Source organism: Gekko japonicus, unplaced genomic scaffold (assembly GCF_001447785.1).
Source record: "Gekko japonicus isolate JY-2015 unplaced genomic scaffold, Gekko_japonicus_V1.1 scaffold3686, whole genome shotgun sequence".
Classification (NCBI taxonomy): Eukaryota; Metazoa; Chordata; class Lepidosauria; order Squamata; family Gekkonidae; genus Gekko; species Gekko japonicus.
In genome coordinates this window covers 74,080-89,215 of record NW_015172660.1, presented here as the reverse complement: position 1 = coordinate 89,215, position 15,136 = coordinate 74,080, and the positions used below count along the sequence as shown (strand labels likewise).

The 15,136-nt window shown below is 47.1% G+C and overlaps 2 protein-coding genes across 2 annotated transcripts in view; both read right to left on the bottom strand.

Annotated features, from left to right (window-relative positions):
* PNKP (polynucleotide kinase 3'-phosphatase) overlaps positions 1 to 2,112 on the bottom strand; it is a 17,907-nt gene extending 15,795 nt beyond the window's left edge. Inside the window, exons 1-4 of the mRNA XM_015421737.1 lie at positions 1,949 to 2,112; positions 1,627 to 1,766; positions 271 to 317; positions 5 to 44 (exon numbers count right to left, since the gene is read on the bottom strand). Of these exons, the coding sequence (XP_015277223.1) occupies positions 5 to 44; positions 271 to 317; positions 1,627 to 1,756 (217 nt within the window). The 5' untranslated portion in view covers positions 1,757 to 1,766; positions 1,949 to 2,112. The remainder of the gene's footprint in view (positions 1 to 4; positions 45 to 270; positions 318 to 1,626; positions 1,767 to 1,948) is intronic.
* Positions 2,113 to 6,128: 4,016 nt separating this feature from the next.
* Positions 6,129 to 15,136, bottom strand: part of LOC107119267 (transient receptor potential cation channel subfamily M member 4-like) — a 44,870-nt gene continuing 35,862 nt past the window's right edge. The window contains exons 20-24 of the mRNA XM_015421736.1: positions 13,435 to 13,616; positions 10,289 to 10,421; positions 8,708 to 8,780; positions 7,766 to 7,862; positions 6,129 to 6,803 (exon numbers count right to left, since the gene is read on the bottom strand). Of these exons, the coding sequence (XP_015277222.1) occupies positions 6,799 to 6,803; positions 7,766 to 7,862; positions 8,708 to 8,780; positions 10,289 to 10,421; positions 13,435 to 13,616 (490 nt within the window). The 3' untranslated portion in view covers positions 6,129 to 6,798. The remainder of the gene's footprint in view (positions 6,804 to 7,765; positions 7,863 to 8,707; positions 8,781 to 10,288; positions 10,422 to 13,434; positions 13,617 to 15,136) is intronic.

Here is a 15,136-nt window from a genome sequence, read left to right as displayed (position 1 = left end):
CAACGCAGGTGTATCTCCTCCACCGACGTGGGGTTTACCCCCCGCTGCCGACAGACCAAGAGGATCAGAAGCTGCAGCATCAGAGCCAGTTATACCAGCACATCTGTCCGCCAATTTCCCTTCCCCAGACCTATCTGCACTGTAGACGCAAAGGAGGCCCTCACCAGCAACACAAACCCACAGCCTCCCCTTCTAGCCAGAAAGCTCTTGTCTGAATCAGTTGCCCTGCACTGAAAAAAAAAGAGAAATGCTGACCTTGTCCCATCTTACCTGGGTGACTCTTACAGATCTGTAGGCATAATTTGCCAGTAACTCCACTGCAAGAGAGAAAACAAACTGTTATACCCAAGGGCAATGCTCCCTCTAAGCTGTGGAGTCTTGTGAGCAAAGGTTCTACTTTGTTAGTTGCTGGCGTTACAGTTGTGAGCGAGCGATTTGGCTACTGCATCGATTAGTTTGCTCCGGAGCCATTCTTCCTGAGCTAAGACAAAAATGTGTGAGCCGGAGGCTAAAAAGCTGTGAGCTAGCTCACACTAACTCAGATTAGAAGGAACACTGCCCAAGGGTTTTTTTTTTTTAAAGGGTATCTCTATCCCACTTTTCTGAATAAAGAACACCCAAAGACTCTCCTACATTATATTAAGGAAAAACAATACCCTGAATTATTGTATGCAAAGAGAACCAACTTCCGCATGGAATATAAATTGGGCAAAGAAGAAATCCTTTTTCTTTTGTCTATACTTACTCAGATAAATCTCATGTTGAAACAGAAGACACAGAAGCATGTACAACAAAGTTTGAGTCTAGTGGCACCTTTAAGACCAGAAAGGTTTTATTCTGGGTATAAACTTTCATGTGCAAGCACACTTCTTCAGAGCATGCACATGAAAGCGTATACCAGGAATTAAACTCTGTTGGTCTTAAAGGTGCCACTGGACTCAAACATTGTTCTTCTTCTTCAGACCACATGGCTGCCCACCTGGATCTAACAGTACAACAGTAAGGGTGTACAAGGACAGCAGCATGAGTACAGATTTGCACCCCACTGATTTAAGGCAGCATAAATGGATTTCTCTCTGCTCTGTCCTCACATCAATGCTGCAAGGTTAATTTTAGAAAGCAACATTTTTAGAAAATTTTAGAAAGTGCAATTGGCCTACAGACACCCACTGAATTTAAAGGCTGAGTGGACATTTTTGTCCAGGCCTTGGTCTGTTCAACAACACACAGTGAGCTGCGTTGGATACATTTCTGACTGCGTTATTCAAATTCTACATATATATTTCGCACATACAAAAAAATCTGTTCCCTATTCTAAAACCTACCTGACCATTATCAGTTACAAATTTATATTTTATACAGAAATATGCCAACCACCATTTCACCATCAAAGGCATATCAAGCAAACTGCCAGCATCATAGACAGAGGTTGGTGTAGTTCTCTGCAACAGTGAGGACTTGAAACTTATTTCTGAAACAATGAACAATTATAGAGACAGCAGAATCCTGGAATATAAAGAACCACTGGAACATACAGCTTAGATCAGACACAGTGAAAAGGGGGCTCTAAAAGTCATTTATGGTGCCAGCAGTGAAGTTTTGCTGATAGGTGACAATAATTCTTACCTTGTGTCCGTGAACACTTCTTATCAGTGATAAGAGTCTTAGGTCCCCTGCCAAGAATCACCATCACACCATCAGGCAGATGAATTGGATCATGGCGTTGGTCTTGGCTGATGAGGAGACACCGCATCATTCTGGGTACCCTACAAACAAAAATAATTGTTCATGGATACAAATAGCACCGAATCCTGCACAGTTCTTTCCCCAATCAGGTCTCCGAAGTTGTTTTTGCAACCTCAAGGGTGACGTGTTTTCAGTTAAGGCAAAGAGAAATGTGTCTCAGGCAAGGAAGAAACCCTAAACGTTGGGAGAGGGAGGACTCTACCTTATGAGGAACCCCTGTGACTAGCATGGGCTGATACTTCAAACATAAGGGAAAATTCCGCTTCTGAAAGGATCCTCCTATCCAAGCACAGGCGCTGCACCCAGTTTTAAAGCATCCCCAACTATCACCCCCAAGAAGGTTATTTAGCCCAGCGTGACAACCGACTGCACAACTAGGAAGCATAGGAAGCTAGACTAGCGGTGTTGCACCTTTAGTAGTTCCAGCCGGAAGTAGACTTTATTTCCTCTCCAAGCCAAAACACTATCCAATTAATACCTTTATTACGACCAACCCAATGACAAGGTCAAGTCGGAATGCTTCCAGTCGAGATAAGAACAAGACTCCCCAACCCAAATTCCATGTGCAGGGAAAACACAGATAGCCAAAAAAAGTCACACCGTGAACTTCCGGTGAAAGATTGGATGGCTGCTGAGCGTGCCGCTCTAGGCCTTGGGCACTTTATGGTGAACCCCTTTCGTACTCTGAGACGGGGAAACTTTCCCAGTTTTAGTCTGGAATAAATCCAGCGCTGGTGTGTGACTTTTATAGAGAGTGTATGGAAAGGATGCAATCTCACACACGCGGCTTGGTTGATGATTCCAGGCTTGTTAAATCTGTACTTCTTCGGGTATGACGGTACTTCTGTAGCACTTTTGAAAAGTGTTCCGATGCTGCCCACGAGGTCTTTGATTGTGGTTCCGGATGTTTTAGTTCCCAACTCTTTACCGGTAACTGCTGGAGGAGGAGTAACTGCTCGAGATAATTGCAGGAGGAATAAAACTTTGTTGGCCTTGAAGGGGCCACTGGACTCAGACTTTGTTCGGCTGGAGGAGGCAGAATTGTAGAGAAAACAAAACGACCGCCCCACACCCCGTCGGAATGCAGCTCAGGAGGAATCTGCAGCGATGGAGAGCCGACGGGCCAGAAGAGGCGCGGCAAAAAAAGTTTTATTTGCTTCCCAGTAGCCGTCTGTTTCCTCAAGGATAGTGTAAAAGCAGACCCCATATGGCAAAATCAATTGGTAACCAGAAGTTATTTACATACTTAGAGACATCTTGTTCTGAAGGGAATCCATAGGAATGCTACAAGCTAATGCTACAAGCAACCAGTTGAGCAGGTCAGAAACCACCTAACGTAATTTCCATCGTAAGCGTGCCTGTATAATATTTCCAATAGAGGGTCTACAAGCATGCAATTTAGTAGCCCAGCCGTTGACTGGCTACTACTATTTATTTAAACAGCTGTTTTCTTCCCGGGGGGAGGGGGCAAAGTAGCCTACAGCATCACACGCCCCTTCATTTTTGCTTAATTAAAGCAAATGCAATGAAGAGTTACCGAATCTCTTTTTCTAACAGCATTTGCTTTAAGTAGTAACCAGTTGAGCAGGGATGCCAGCCTCCAGGTGGGACCCGGGGAGCCCCTGGAATTATAACTCATCTCCAGACTACAGAGATTAGTTCTCCTGGAGTAAATGGATGCTTTGGAGTGTGGACTCTATGGCATTGGACCCCACTGAGGTCCCTGTACTCAGGCTCCATCCCCAAATATCTAGGTGTTTTCCAGCCTGGATCTGGTAGCCCTAATCCCAGGGCTACTCATCTTCAGCAAGACTGCATAAACCTTGTGCCTTTCAACTTTACCCTGGAACCTGTGACAGTGTCACAACCTTCAACAGGGTTCTTAAAATGCCAAAGAGAAGAGCAAAGCTTCTAGGTCTATAACAATCATGTGTAGAAGAGGAAATTAAGACAGGGGCTGTTTTGTGTTTTGTAGCCTTGTAGGAATGAGAAAAGCTTATTCCTCTTCCAAACAATTATTCTAGGTACAGAAACCAATGAGGATTTTCTGGAGATCTTAAGAAATGCACTTTCTCTCCCTTGTTATTAACCATTTGGAAAAACTGGAATGGTTCATTTTTAAACTTGGGGAGAAATTCACTGTGGTGATCCTTGAACTCTTGTTCAAAAACATTAGAGACTTTTAGAATATTTTTATTAATACTTTAATAAAGTTTTGTCAATAAAGTTTAATCTATTACAAAACCATTAAAATGTTTAAAACATCTGTTCACTTTCATTCAGTTATTTGCTACAGTTTCAAAAAATAAAATAACCTTATAATTTCAAAAATTTTCTTTAGCAGCATGAGAAAAAGTTCTATTTCTTAAAGCAAGCACAGCTGGGGATATTGAGGGGGGAAATGGAATCCTTTCTTGCATGTTTTGACTTGTAAATGGAGGGAGGGCACAGCCCTCAAGACAAGATTCCATTTTTGTTCCTGCAAAAACTCCACCATGTCTCACCTAACAAATATTACTGTATCCCAGACAGAGTTTTCCTTTCCATAATCCATGCATTCGTATCCATATGGGACTTTGCCTTCGAATGCATAATAGGAAGCTTTTTCAATTAACAGGGCAATCCTATGGGCAGTTAAAGCTTTCTAAGGTCACTGACTCAGCCCTGGGCTGTGCTTATGAACCAGAAATCACCACCCTTGTTGAAACTACTCAACCCAGTAGAGAATCCAGTGGTATCTTTTTGTCTTTTTTTAAAAAAATGGCATTTCAAGTTGAGTGTCTCTGAGCATTTGCAGAACCTTCTTCCATCTGGTTAGTTAAAGTAAACCATGTTGAAATCCCAGCACACCATAAAATTCACTGGATTGCCTTAGGCTGCTCAACCTAGCCTACCTCACAGGGTCATTGTCCTTCATCAGACATGAGTAAGAACTGAGACCTCTAAGTCTTTTTGTCTCAGTCAGAAGGTAGAAGGGATGTTGTAAAGAATGCTTGTACAAAAGAAGAGGAGGAGGAGGAGATTGGATTTATACCCCGCCCTTCACTCAAGAGTCTCAGAGCGGCTGACAAACTCCTTTCCCTTCCCCTCCCCTGTGCTGAGAGAGCTCTTGACAGAAACAGCTCTTTCAAGGACAGCTCTGACAGAACTTGCCCAAGGTCATCCAGCAGCTGCAAGTGGAGGAGTGGGAAATCAAACCTGGCTCTCCAAGATTAGAGTCCGCACACTTAATAAAGGTACAGTTTACGTTCTTTACAAGGCCCCTCCCACCTTCTGACCAAGATAAAAAGTCTCAGAGGTCTCCATTTGTATTTGCGTCCAATGAAAGGAGCTTTGACTCTCGAAAGCTCGTACCCTGAAAGTCTTCTTGGTCTCTAAGGAGCTACTGGACTGGAATCCAACCCTTCTGCTGCAGACCACCATGACCACCCTCTTGAAATGAGGGCCATTGTGAGGAGGGGAAAGCCACGTACGTTGCCTTGAACTCCTTGGAGGGTGAAAATGTACTTAAGCACATAAATCTGAAGAGCCATGTTCTTAATCATGCACAAAGTGTCATTCTTTTGTGATGGAAATGCTCCCTGGTTTGTCTGGAAGATTGTGTAGAACAGGGAGGGGCATGACTTCAGCTTTGTATGGTCCTTTAAAAAAAAAAAACACAAGGAAACCCTCTACTGATGTGTTTATACTTTACAGAAAAAGCCACTTTTGGGCTCTCTTAGCTGTCAAAGCATCACTTTAGTCTGTGTTGAATGATCCTGAGCATACCCTTTGGCTTAACAGCATCGGAAGCACCATGCAGCATCACAGCTGCCTTGAGTCTATTTAGTCCAACCAGCTCTTGGCTAAAACCTCAACAACCAGTAGGCACTAAAGCTCCACCGGCAAGTGAGCTGTGGTTTAACAGCAGACATAATATATCACGATCTGCCTTCTGCATGTTCCTGCTCTGGAGTAAGCACACTGCTCTTTCAGTCAGCTTGTTTGCTTGGCATAGTAGTGATGGTTCGGCTGTTGCGCTAGCTGAGAAGTAGCCAGGAATGAGGTCATTCAGTCGGGGGAGGGGTAGCAGCACAGCCTGTCTGCCTAAAGGGATAAAGGTAAAGGTTTCCCTTGCTCGAGAGCTAGTCGAATCCAGGTCTAGGGGGTGGTGTTCATTTCCATTTCCAAGCCGAAGAGCCAGCGCTGTCCGAAGTTGTTTCCGTGGACATGTGGCCGGCGTGACTAAACGCCGAGGCACATGGGACACTGTTAACTTCCCATTTATCTACTTGCAATTTCTTGCTTTCGAACTGCTAGGTTGGCAGGAGCTGGGGCCAGAGATGGGAGCTCACTCCATCATGTGGTACTCGGGTCTCAAACTGCCAAACTACCCACCGTCCAATCTGCAGTTCAGCATCCCAAAGACAGATTTTGTTAAATACAGTAAGTTTAACTAAAAGAGCCATCTGCTGCTAATTCATATACAAAATGCAATTATTGTTCTTCTTCTCTGCCCTCCCCCCTTTTATTTGCATTTATAGACATACAAAGTTATTAATCTCACTACATTCATTCTCCCAGCAATCCTGTGAGGTAGACTGTGCGTATTCTCACTGCAGAAATACAAGAAACAGCTTAGGGAGTTCTTCGTTGAGTCAAAACTCAGAAGCAAAATTCTCTCCACAGGCTCTGGAAGAAGTCTTTCCTTCATCCCAAATATGAGAAGGCCAGAATGGTCCAACAGCAGCAAGATTTCATGGTTCACGCAATGGTTCCCATTCCCCTTTTTGAGGTTGCTCGCATACAGACAGGTTTTTGTGTAGAAGGCAGGAGGACTCGAGGCTGTATCTTGTGCCACTGCAAAGGTTGACAAGATTAAGATATCTTGGGGCAGTGAAGAATCCCAAGTTTCTATCCCTCACCGGTCATAAGGTCTGGGGTGGCCTAGGCTGTGCCCAGTTATCTCAGGTTCATGATAAGACACATCTGGATTCTGAGGATGCGACAGGTGACTTAAGCACTGTACCCTCTGGAAATGAAGAACGGCTCTTCGTGGGGTAGCGTGGACAATCAGTCTGTAAGGAAAAAGATCCACATATGAATTTGGGATTGTGGTTGCTGACGATGCCACAAGAGGGCACGGCACCTTAACTTGCTCACCAAATTGTGTGTAGCTGTCGGAAGAGGAGATGAAACACTGGCTGCATCCATAAGGTAAAGTTTCTCTGCTTGCCTGTCATGGGTGCAGGGAATGAAGAGTCAGAGCGAGCCCACCCACTAGGACGCATTAGGCAATTTACCAAAGGTGCCAGAGGATGGGTGGGTGGGTGCTAGGGGCACTAAATGCAAGCAGCCATCCAATGTCCTGGCTGCAGCACCACTGCCTGGGATCCCAGGAAGGACAGTGACTTGGGCCCACCTAGTGGGGAGTGCATCTAGGCTAGCCTAAAGGTAAAGGTTCCCTTGCTCGAAAGCCAGTCGAATCCGACTCTAAGGTTGCGGTGCTCATCTCCGTTTCAAAGCCGAAGAGCTAGCGCTGTCTGAAGATGTTTCCGTGGTCATGTGGCCGGCATGACTAAACACCAAGGCACATGGAACGCTGTTACCTTCCCACTGAAGTGGTACCTATTTATCTACTTGCAATTTCTTGCTTTCAAACTGCTAGGTTGGTAGGAGCTGGAACTAGAGACGGGAGCTCACTCTGTCATGCGGCACACTCGGGTCTCGAACTGCTGAACTACTGACCTTCCACAGCCTGCAGTTCCGCATCTTAACCACTTGAGCCACCGCAGCTCCTAGGCTAGCCTAGGGTGCCAAAATCCCTTGGGCTGGACCTGGGCAGAGCTATTCGTACTGGCAATGGACTATCCACACGGACGCTCTATGCACACTTTCACCCGTCAGCTGCCATTATCCCTGCGCTTTCCCTCCTGCCCTGCCACCGGAGGGCTCCAAGTGTGAACATACTTGGATCTCTGTATGAGCATCAAGTGGCTGAACTGACACTCAAGGACCTCTGGGAACTTTGGCGACTCACCTTTCTTCCGTGCTGGAGGAGCCTTCCTCCCTTTGGCAATGTCACTCTGAGCCAGAACATCAACCATCCAGGCCAGGGCAGTGGTGCAATATTCCATCTAGAAAAAGACAGGTCGAGGGAGAGGTGAGGAGGAGTTGCTGTTGGAAGTACCAGACGGGATGTCCCGGGGCCTCAGCCTCCAGAAGCAAGTGACCACAGAGTTGCAGGCAGGTAGGCAAACACTAAGCCTCTTCCTGTCTAGTGTCACTGAGGACCCTTTGAAGTGGAGATGAACACTCTTTAGGGAAAAGTGACTTCCTTCCATCTCCTCTCCTCTCTCTTCCCGGCACACAAGATGGAGAAGCAGGATGCCTCTCGGCATCTGCTTCCGTCTCCTAGTTAGCACAGGAATGACCCCTATCTCTCCACCCTGCACTATCAAGCGTGTATTTCTAGAACAAAGTAGATTATTTTGTTTCAAACTGAAAGGTGGTTCTGAGTAACTTTGTAGTCTTGCAGGCACAGGGTAGTAGAACACGTTTAGAGTCCAGTGGCACCTTTAGGACCAACAAAGGTTTATTCAAGGTATGAGCTTCCATGTGCGTGCACACTTTCAAAGCACATGGTGGATTTGGGACAAAGCACTGCTGTGTTAAAGCCAAGCGCACTCTGCTAAATTAAAGAAAGATCTGGACCACCAAAACCAGGACCCTTCCTATGGTTGCTGCCTCGGGGAGGGTAGGACCTACTGGGAGAGTTACTCTCCGAGGTCCCCAACACATGTGTTTGCTTCCCCCCCCCAGTTTCCCCACCTAGTCTCTCCCATAGCACCTAATCAGTTCAGCTGCAGCTCTTCACACCCCACATCACACACACTGGAATGCCGCCATCGCCCACCGTCTCCCAAGGATTTCCCATTTCTTCCCTTCTCCTCTTCACATGGCCCCATATTGTTCTTCGTACCTCTGTCTCCAGGGTCCGTAGGCGACGCTCCGATTCCTTGATCTCTGAAAGTTGTCTCAGAACCTGATCGACTCTGCAGGGTTAGACGTGTCAGGCGGTTAAAAGAGGGAGACTGTCAGTCGAGCCGTTTCCATGTCGCAACGGAGGCCACCCATTGTCCCTTCCTACATAGTATTCCTGTCATGAGCACTTCTCACAGTACTTTCCACACAACGTTTAAACATTTGGCTTTCTTAATGTGATTTCCCTTCCCTTGGTGGATGGCCAGAGCTGTAGCCTGGGCTTATCTACGAAAAAGAGCTGGATCCTATTGGACAAGCAGACATTTGAGGTTTGGCACATGAATCCCCAACCCCCATATCTATTTACGCCCATTTTTATCTCCTCCCCTTTTCCCAAGAAGCACAAGACAATGAACATGGCTTTTGTCCTCCCTATGAGGTCGGTGGAGGTCTGAATAAAGATAATATATAATCAATATTATCTGGACCTGTTTCCTCTGCTGCAACCTGATCTCTAAGACTGAATCTTGTGTCTAAAGCCGTTCGCCTAAGAAGGCTACCACTGTGGTACTTCATTGTTTGCAGCCCTGGTGCAGAGCTGGTAAAGTGGGTCAGTCTCATAAAGCACGAAGGAGTTTGGGATCTCTGCTCCTGAGCTTTGGTGCGGGACTGTTTAAAAAAAGAGAGAGATCCTGGTGGCAGACTACTGGTAAAGCCTGGAGAGTGTACAGACATTCTCCTGGCGTTTGTTTAATTGTTCCTGAATGCTTGGTTTCTCTCCCCATCCCTGGACTGGGGTGAGAGAGAGAAACCTTGACAGGCGGGATAAAAGTTCAATAAATAAATAAATAAATAAAATAATGAAGTGACCAGTCTGCTCTCTACAGCCTAGTCACATTTCTTAACCTCCACCCCCTCCTACTGAAATATTTCCACACATTAGAGAGTAATGTCGTTGGGTCTGGGGTTCCCATCCTGTGTCAGTCGTAGGTTGCTGGTTCTCCTCAGTCCCCATGAATGCAGTGCCCAGTTCACATCACACATGGAGGAAGGGCTTCAGTCTCCCCTGCCCACACTCCCCTGCCCACATGAAGCAGGCCCATGGGTGGCATGTTCCTTCAGGAAATCTACATATTCCCTGAGTTTCTCCAGACCTCTCTCCCATCCCAGCCTCCATCAGATCCCTTCCCCTAAACTGGCTTCCTCCCCTCTTTTTCTGTCGCTGCCATTTTGAAAGGAGTCCTCAGGAGAGGAGAATAGGCAACCGTCCTCTAGTGGTGTGGGGAACTGGAATGCACAGCTTCCCCCCAGACAGTACAGCCCCGTAGCTAGGGAATTCTTTGAGAGGGGGCCTCGGGGGGCCCACCAGCTAATTAAATGAGAGTACAGTGCAGGTGGTAAGTTGGAGCACTTTGGGGGTCAACCCAGGAGGGAGGGGGCCCAGAAGAATCACTAGGGGCCAGGCCCCATGGGCCCCGTGTTAGCTACGGGCCAGAGACAGTATCTCCTGTACACTGGTCCTCTCTCCCAACCTACCCAACCCATTTGGCATTACTCCCTTCCATTCCCCCATGCTCACTTCTGGGAGGTTCGCCGGAGCCGTTCCGTATCAGAATCCCGTTTTTGCCGTTTCTGAGCCACTAAATAGTTTTCCTTCTGCACTGACTCCCACGTGAGTAGCCGTGCATCCTGGGTCTCAGAAAGTTCCAGAACTGTGCAAAAACAAAACAAACAAAGAGAATAACCTTAGAATTGCATGCAGTTTTGGACGGAGAATACTGTAAAACCCCGTCAATTGTAGAGCTTCAAAAGGCATATTTATTCATTTAGACATTTCTATTTTTCTCGCCTGACCTTGAGACAATAATTCGTTGACTGGACCCAGAACATGGGGTGGAATGCCAGTGAAAAAGGGAGGAGTCCCTCTGAACTTCAAAAAGAAGGCTATGTTAGGTATATCACAGTACCTGTATGTGGGACGGGATCTGTAGGAGGGGAAAGAATGGAGTGAACATACTGGCTGGATCCTACTAATGTGGTGTAACAGTTAAGGCCCCATACTTTGTTGTTGTTGTTGTTGTTGTTGTTCAGTCGCACAGTCGAGTCCGACTCTTTGCGACCCCATGGACCAGATCACGCTAGGCCTTCCTGTCTTCTGCCGTCCTCTGAAGTGTGCTCAATTTCATGTTCGTTGCATCGATGACACTGTCTAACCATCTCATCCTTTGCCGTCCCCCTCTTCTTTGACCTTCAATCTTTCCCAGCATCAGGGTCTTCTCCAGTGAGTGCTCCCTTCTCATTGGGTGGCCAAAGTATTTGAGCTTCAGTTTCATTATCTAGCCTTCCAGGGAACAGTCAGGGTTGATTTTTTAGGACTGACTGATTTGATCATCTTGCAGTCCAATACTAGAATCTGGGAAATCCACGTTCAAATCCCCATTCATGCCATGGAAGCTTGAGGGGTGACCTTTGGTCAGTCACACACTCTCAGCCTAACCTACTTCACCAGGGTTGTTGTGATGATAAGACAGAGGAGAGGAAAATGATATAAGTCACTTTGGGTCCCCATCAGGGTGAAAGGTGGGATATAAATAAATAAATACCCATAAGATAACAACATACCAGTAGTCCTGCTGGTTCAGATAAGGGGTTCATGTAGTCCAGCCTCCTGTGTTGCATGGGACAGATGCCCCAGGAAGCTTACCAGCAGGGCAGCAGAACAAGTACCTTACCCTGTTGTTGCCCTCCTGCAGCTGGTAGTCAGAGGTATGCTGCGGAGCATGGAAGTTCCATTTATCTATTATGGATAATAGCTAGTAATGATCTATCTTCCATGATGATATTCAGTGTAACTAAGTGCAAACTAATGCAGTTTTAGACAAAAAGTCCACTAGACCGATGAAGTCAATTGGATGTAACCACTCAGCTAAGAGGACTTGGGTCATGGTGAAAACCTCTTGTGTGCTTTGTTTGCTTTGTTTTTTAGTCCTGACCAGGGCCTTTTTTGTAGAAAAAGCCCAGCAGGAACTCATTAGCATAACAGACCACACCCAACAGCAGAAACCCATTAGGATATTAGGCCACACCCCTGACAATACAGCTCATTAGCATACTGGGCCGCACCACCATGTTACCAGAAGTGTGGTCATCCAGCCACACCCACCTTTTGCTTCTTATTCTGTTTACCTTGTTTGTTGTCAAAACCCAGGGCTTTTTTTTTGTAGCAGGAACTCCTTTGCATGTTAGGCCACACACCCCTAAAGTAGCCAATCCTAATGAGTTTCTGCTGTTGGGCGTGGCCTATTATGCTAATGAGTTCCTGCTGGGCGTGGCCAACTCGGGAGCCAGCCGGAACTCCATTCCTGTGCGTTCCTGCCCAAAAATAGCCCTGGTCCTGACTCTTCCTCTCTTTTTTGTATTATTGTCCCTTTAATTTCGACTCCTCACCTTGGCTGTCTTAAAGCCCCTTCATTTATACCACACTTTTCTCCCCAATGGGGGACACCAAATGGCTTACAACATTCTCCCCTTCTCCATTTTACCCACACGACAACCCTGAGAGTGTGAGGCTGGCCCACGATCACCCGGCAAGCTTCCATGGCACAGAGAGGATTTGAGCCTGGGTCTCCCAGATACTCGTCCAGCACTCTAACCACTACGCCACATTGGGGCTTCGTGGATATTTGTGTGTGCATATGTGTGTGTGCATATGTGCTTGCATGCCTGGAAGTCATGGCAACTTCTGGCAACCCCTAGTGGGGTTTGGACTTTTCAGAGAGGTGGCTTGATAGCCTGCCTCTGCATCCCGGCCCTGGTATTCCTTGGAGGTCTCCCTTCCAATTACTTGCCAGGGTCAGCCCAGCTTCGCTTCCGTGATCTGATGAGATCGGGCTTGCCTGAGCTATCCAAGTAAGGGCAACATTGTTTTTTTTAAAAAAAAACCCAATGAACAATCCCTTTGCCTGCAAAGGGAAAAGCAGTTACTGAAGTCTCCTCTGGAGAAAAGTGAGGAGACTGACTAAGGATCCATCCAGGAATGAACAGCTAGAACTGAGTCCAGCAGCACCTTAGAGGCTCACAGGATTTTGGGGGGGGGATAAGCTTACAGCTGGCCTTGTCAGATACCAGACTCAAATCTAGCCATTCCACCGCAGGCCAGCACAGCTGGCTACCCTGTGAAGCTATCCAGCAATGAAGTCATGTTAACAAGAAGTCCTTGTCAGATACCAGACTCAAATCTAGCCGTTCCACTGCAGGCCAGCACAACTGGCTACCCTCTGAAGCTATCCAGCAATGGAGTCATGTTAATAAGAAGCCATTCATTCATCGAGGAAACATGAGAGCACTCTAGGGTTGCCAACTCTAGGGAACTGATCTCTATCATCTGGAGATCAGTTGAAATTCTGGGGACTTTCTAGGTCTCACCTGGAGATTGACAATCCTAGGGCACTCACAGCTGTGCAGTGAAAGCGAAGAGGAAGTAATAAAGTTTAAGAGTAAAGTTGCAGGGAGAAGCAGGGCCTCCATTGAATGGGATTTGCTTTATTTCCAAGTCAACGCAGTGCAAAGGTTTCCCTTGCGGAGACTGGGGTTTCCGGTATGCAGACGTTGGTACTGTAGTATGTGCTGTGCAGAACCGCTGATTCAATTCTGCTTGCAGCTGATGGCAGAAAAGAACACACTCTAGATGCCATTGTCGTTCCCACCTGTCCCCATGGCACTCACGGAAGTGGCGTCCCTTTGTAGACTGCACCTTGCGGATATGGCGCTTGATGAAAAGATGCAGGTGGCTGATGAGGATGAAGGGCGGAGCCAGTGCGGGGCGGCTGTGATATTCCAGGATCAGGTTATAGCGCTGGGACTTCCAGTAGATGTCGCTGTTGCCTTGCACCTTGGCAAACGTGTAACTGTGTTGGGGGTAGAAATACCTTAGACATTTGGAAGAGATCTTCCCTCTCCCTCTCCCTCCCTCTCTCTCTCTCTTTTCTCCCTTGCCACCCTGCTTCCTGCCAAAGTGTGCCAACAGCTATGCTTCCAGTTTGGTGTAGTGGTTAAGTGCGCGGACTCTAATCTGGGAGAACCGGGTTTGATTCCCCCTCCTCCACTTGCACCTGCTGATGTGACCTTGGGTCAGTCACAAGCTCTGGCACAGCTGTCCTTGAAAAAGAGCAGTTTCTGTCAGATCTCTCTCAGCCCCGCCTACCTCACAGGGTGTCTGTTGTGGGGAGGGGGAAGGGAAAGGAGTTTGTAAGCCGCTCTGAGACTCCAAGTGAAGGGCGGGGTATAAATCCAATCTCTTCTTCTTCTTCTTCCTCACAATGGCCTTCCTTCACTTTTTCCTCTGGTTTCCCCCCCCTTAGTTTGTGCCTTGGGCTTCCCCTTACACAGTTGGTGATTTCGTCACTGCTGAGAATGGTGATGCATTGACCTTATTTCCCCCCCCCCCTCTTTTGTGCAGGCATTATAGCCATGTGGCAGAATACCATGGGGGCTACTTGCTTTTGTGTGATTTATTGCAAAGAAGTACTTTTAAAGGGGGGAGGGTTGCTGCAGGTGGCCCCAATGGAAAGATCAAACACAGACTGTCAGTGCATAGCACCTTAAAGACGGACAGTATTTATATGAACATAGGAAGAGCCCTGCTGGATCAGAGCAGTGGTCCATCTAGTCCAGCATCCTGTCTCACACAGTGGTCAACCAGTTCTTCTGGAGGGCCAGCAACAGGGCATAGAAGCCAAGGCCTTTCCCCTGATGTTGGCGCCTGCCTCTGGGATTCAGAGGTTTAGTGCCTCTGAATGTGAAGATTCCCCTCAGTCACCATGGCTAGTAGCCACTGATAGACCTCTGCCAGGGCTCTTTTTGTAGAAAAAGCCCAGCAGGAACCCATTAGCATAATAGACCACACCCCCATGTTACCAGAAGTGTGGTCATTCAGCCACACCCACCTTTTGCTTGTTATTCTGTTTACCTTGTTTGTTGTCAAAACCCAGGGCCTTTTTTTGTAGCAGGAACTCCTTTGCATGTTAGGCCACACCCCCCGAATGTAGCCAATCCCAATGAGTTTCTGCTGTTGGGTGTGGCCTATTATGCTAATGAGCTCCTGCTAGGCGTGGCCAACTCGGGAGCCAGCCGGAACTCCGTTCCTGTGCGTTCCTGCCCCAAAATAGCCCTGGATCTCTCCTCCATGAATCTGTCTAACCCTATTTTAAAGCTATTTATAAGTGATTTATTTATTGCAGCCGGATATCTTTTGGGCCAGGGACCACCAGCAGGGACCACTTGTGATCCTTTCATACACGCTATGTTCATGCATAATCCCTGTATTCCTACAGATTCCACACACAGATCCCTTGCTCACCCAGTGCACTCACTGTTAACTTCTGCCTCCCTGGCAAAATTTCTATAAACCCATTGCCATTGGACTTAA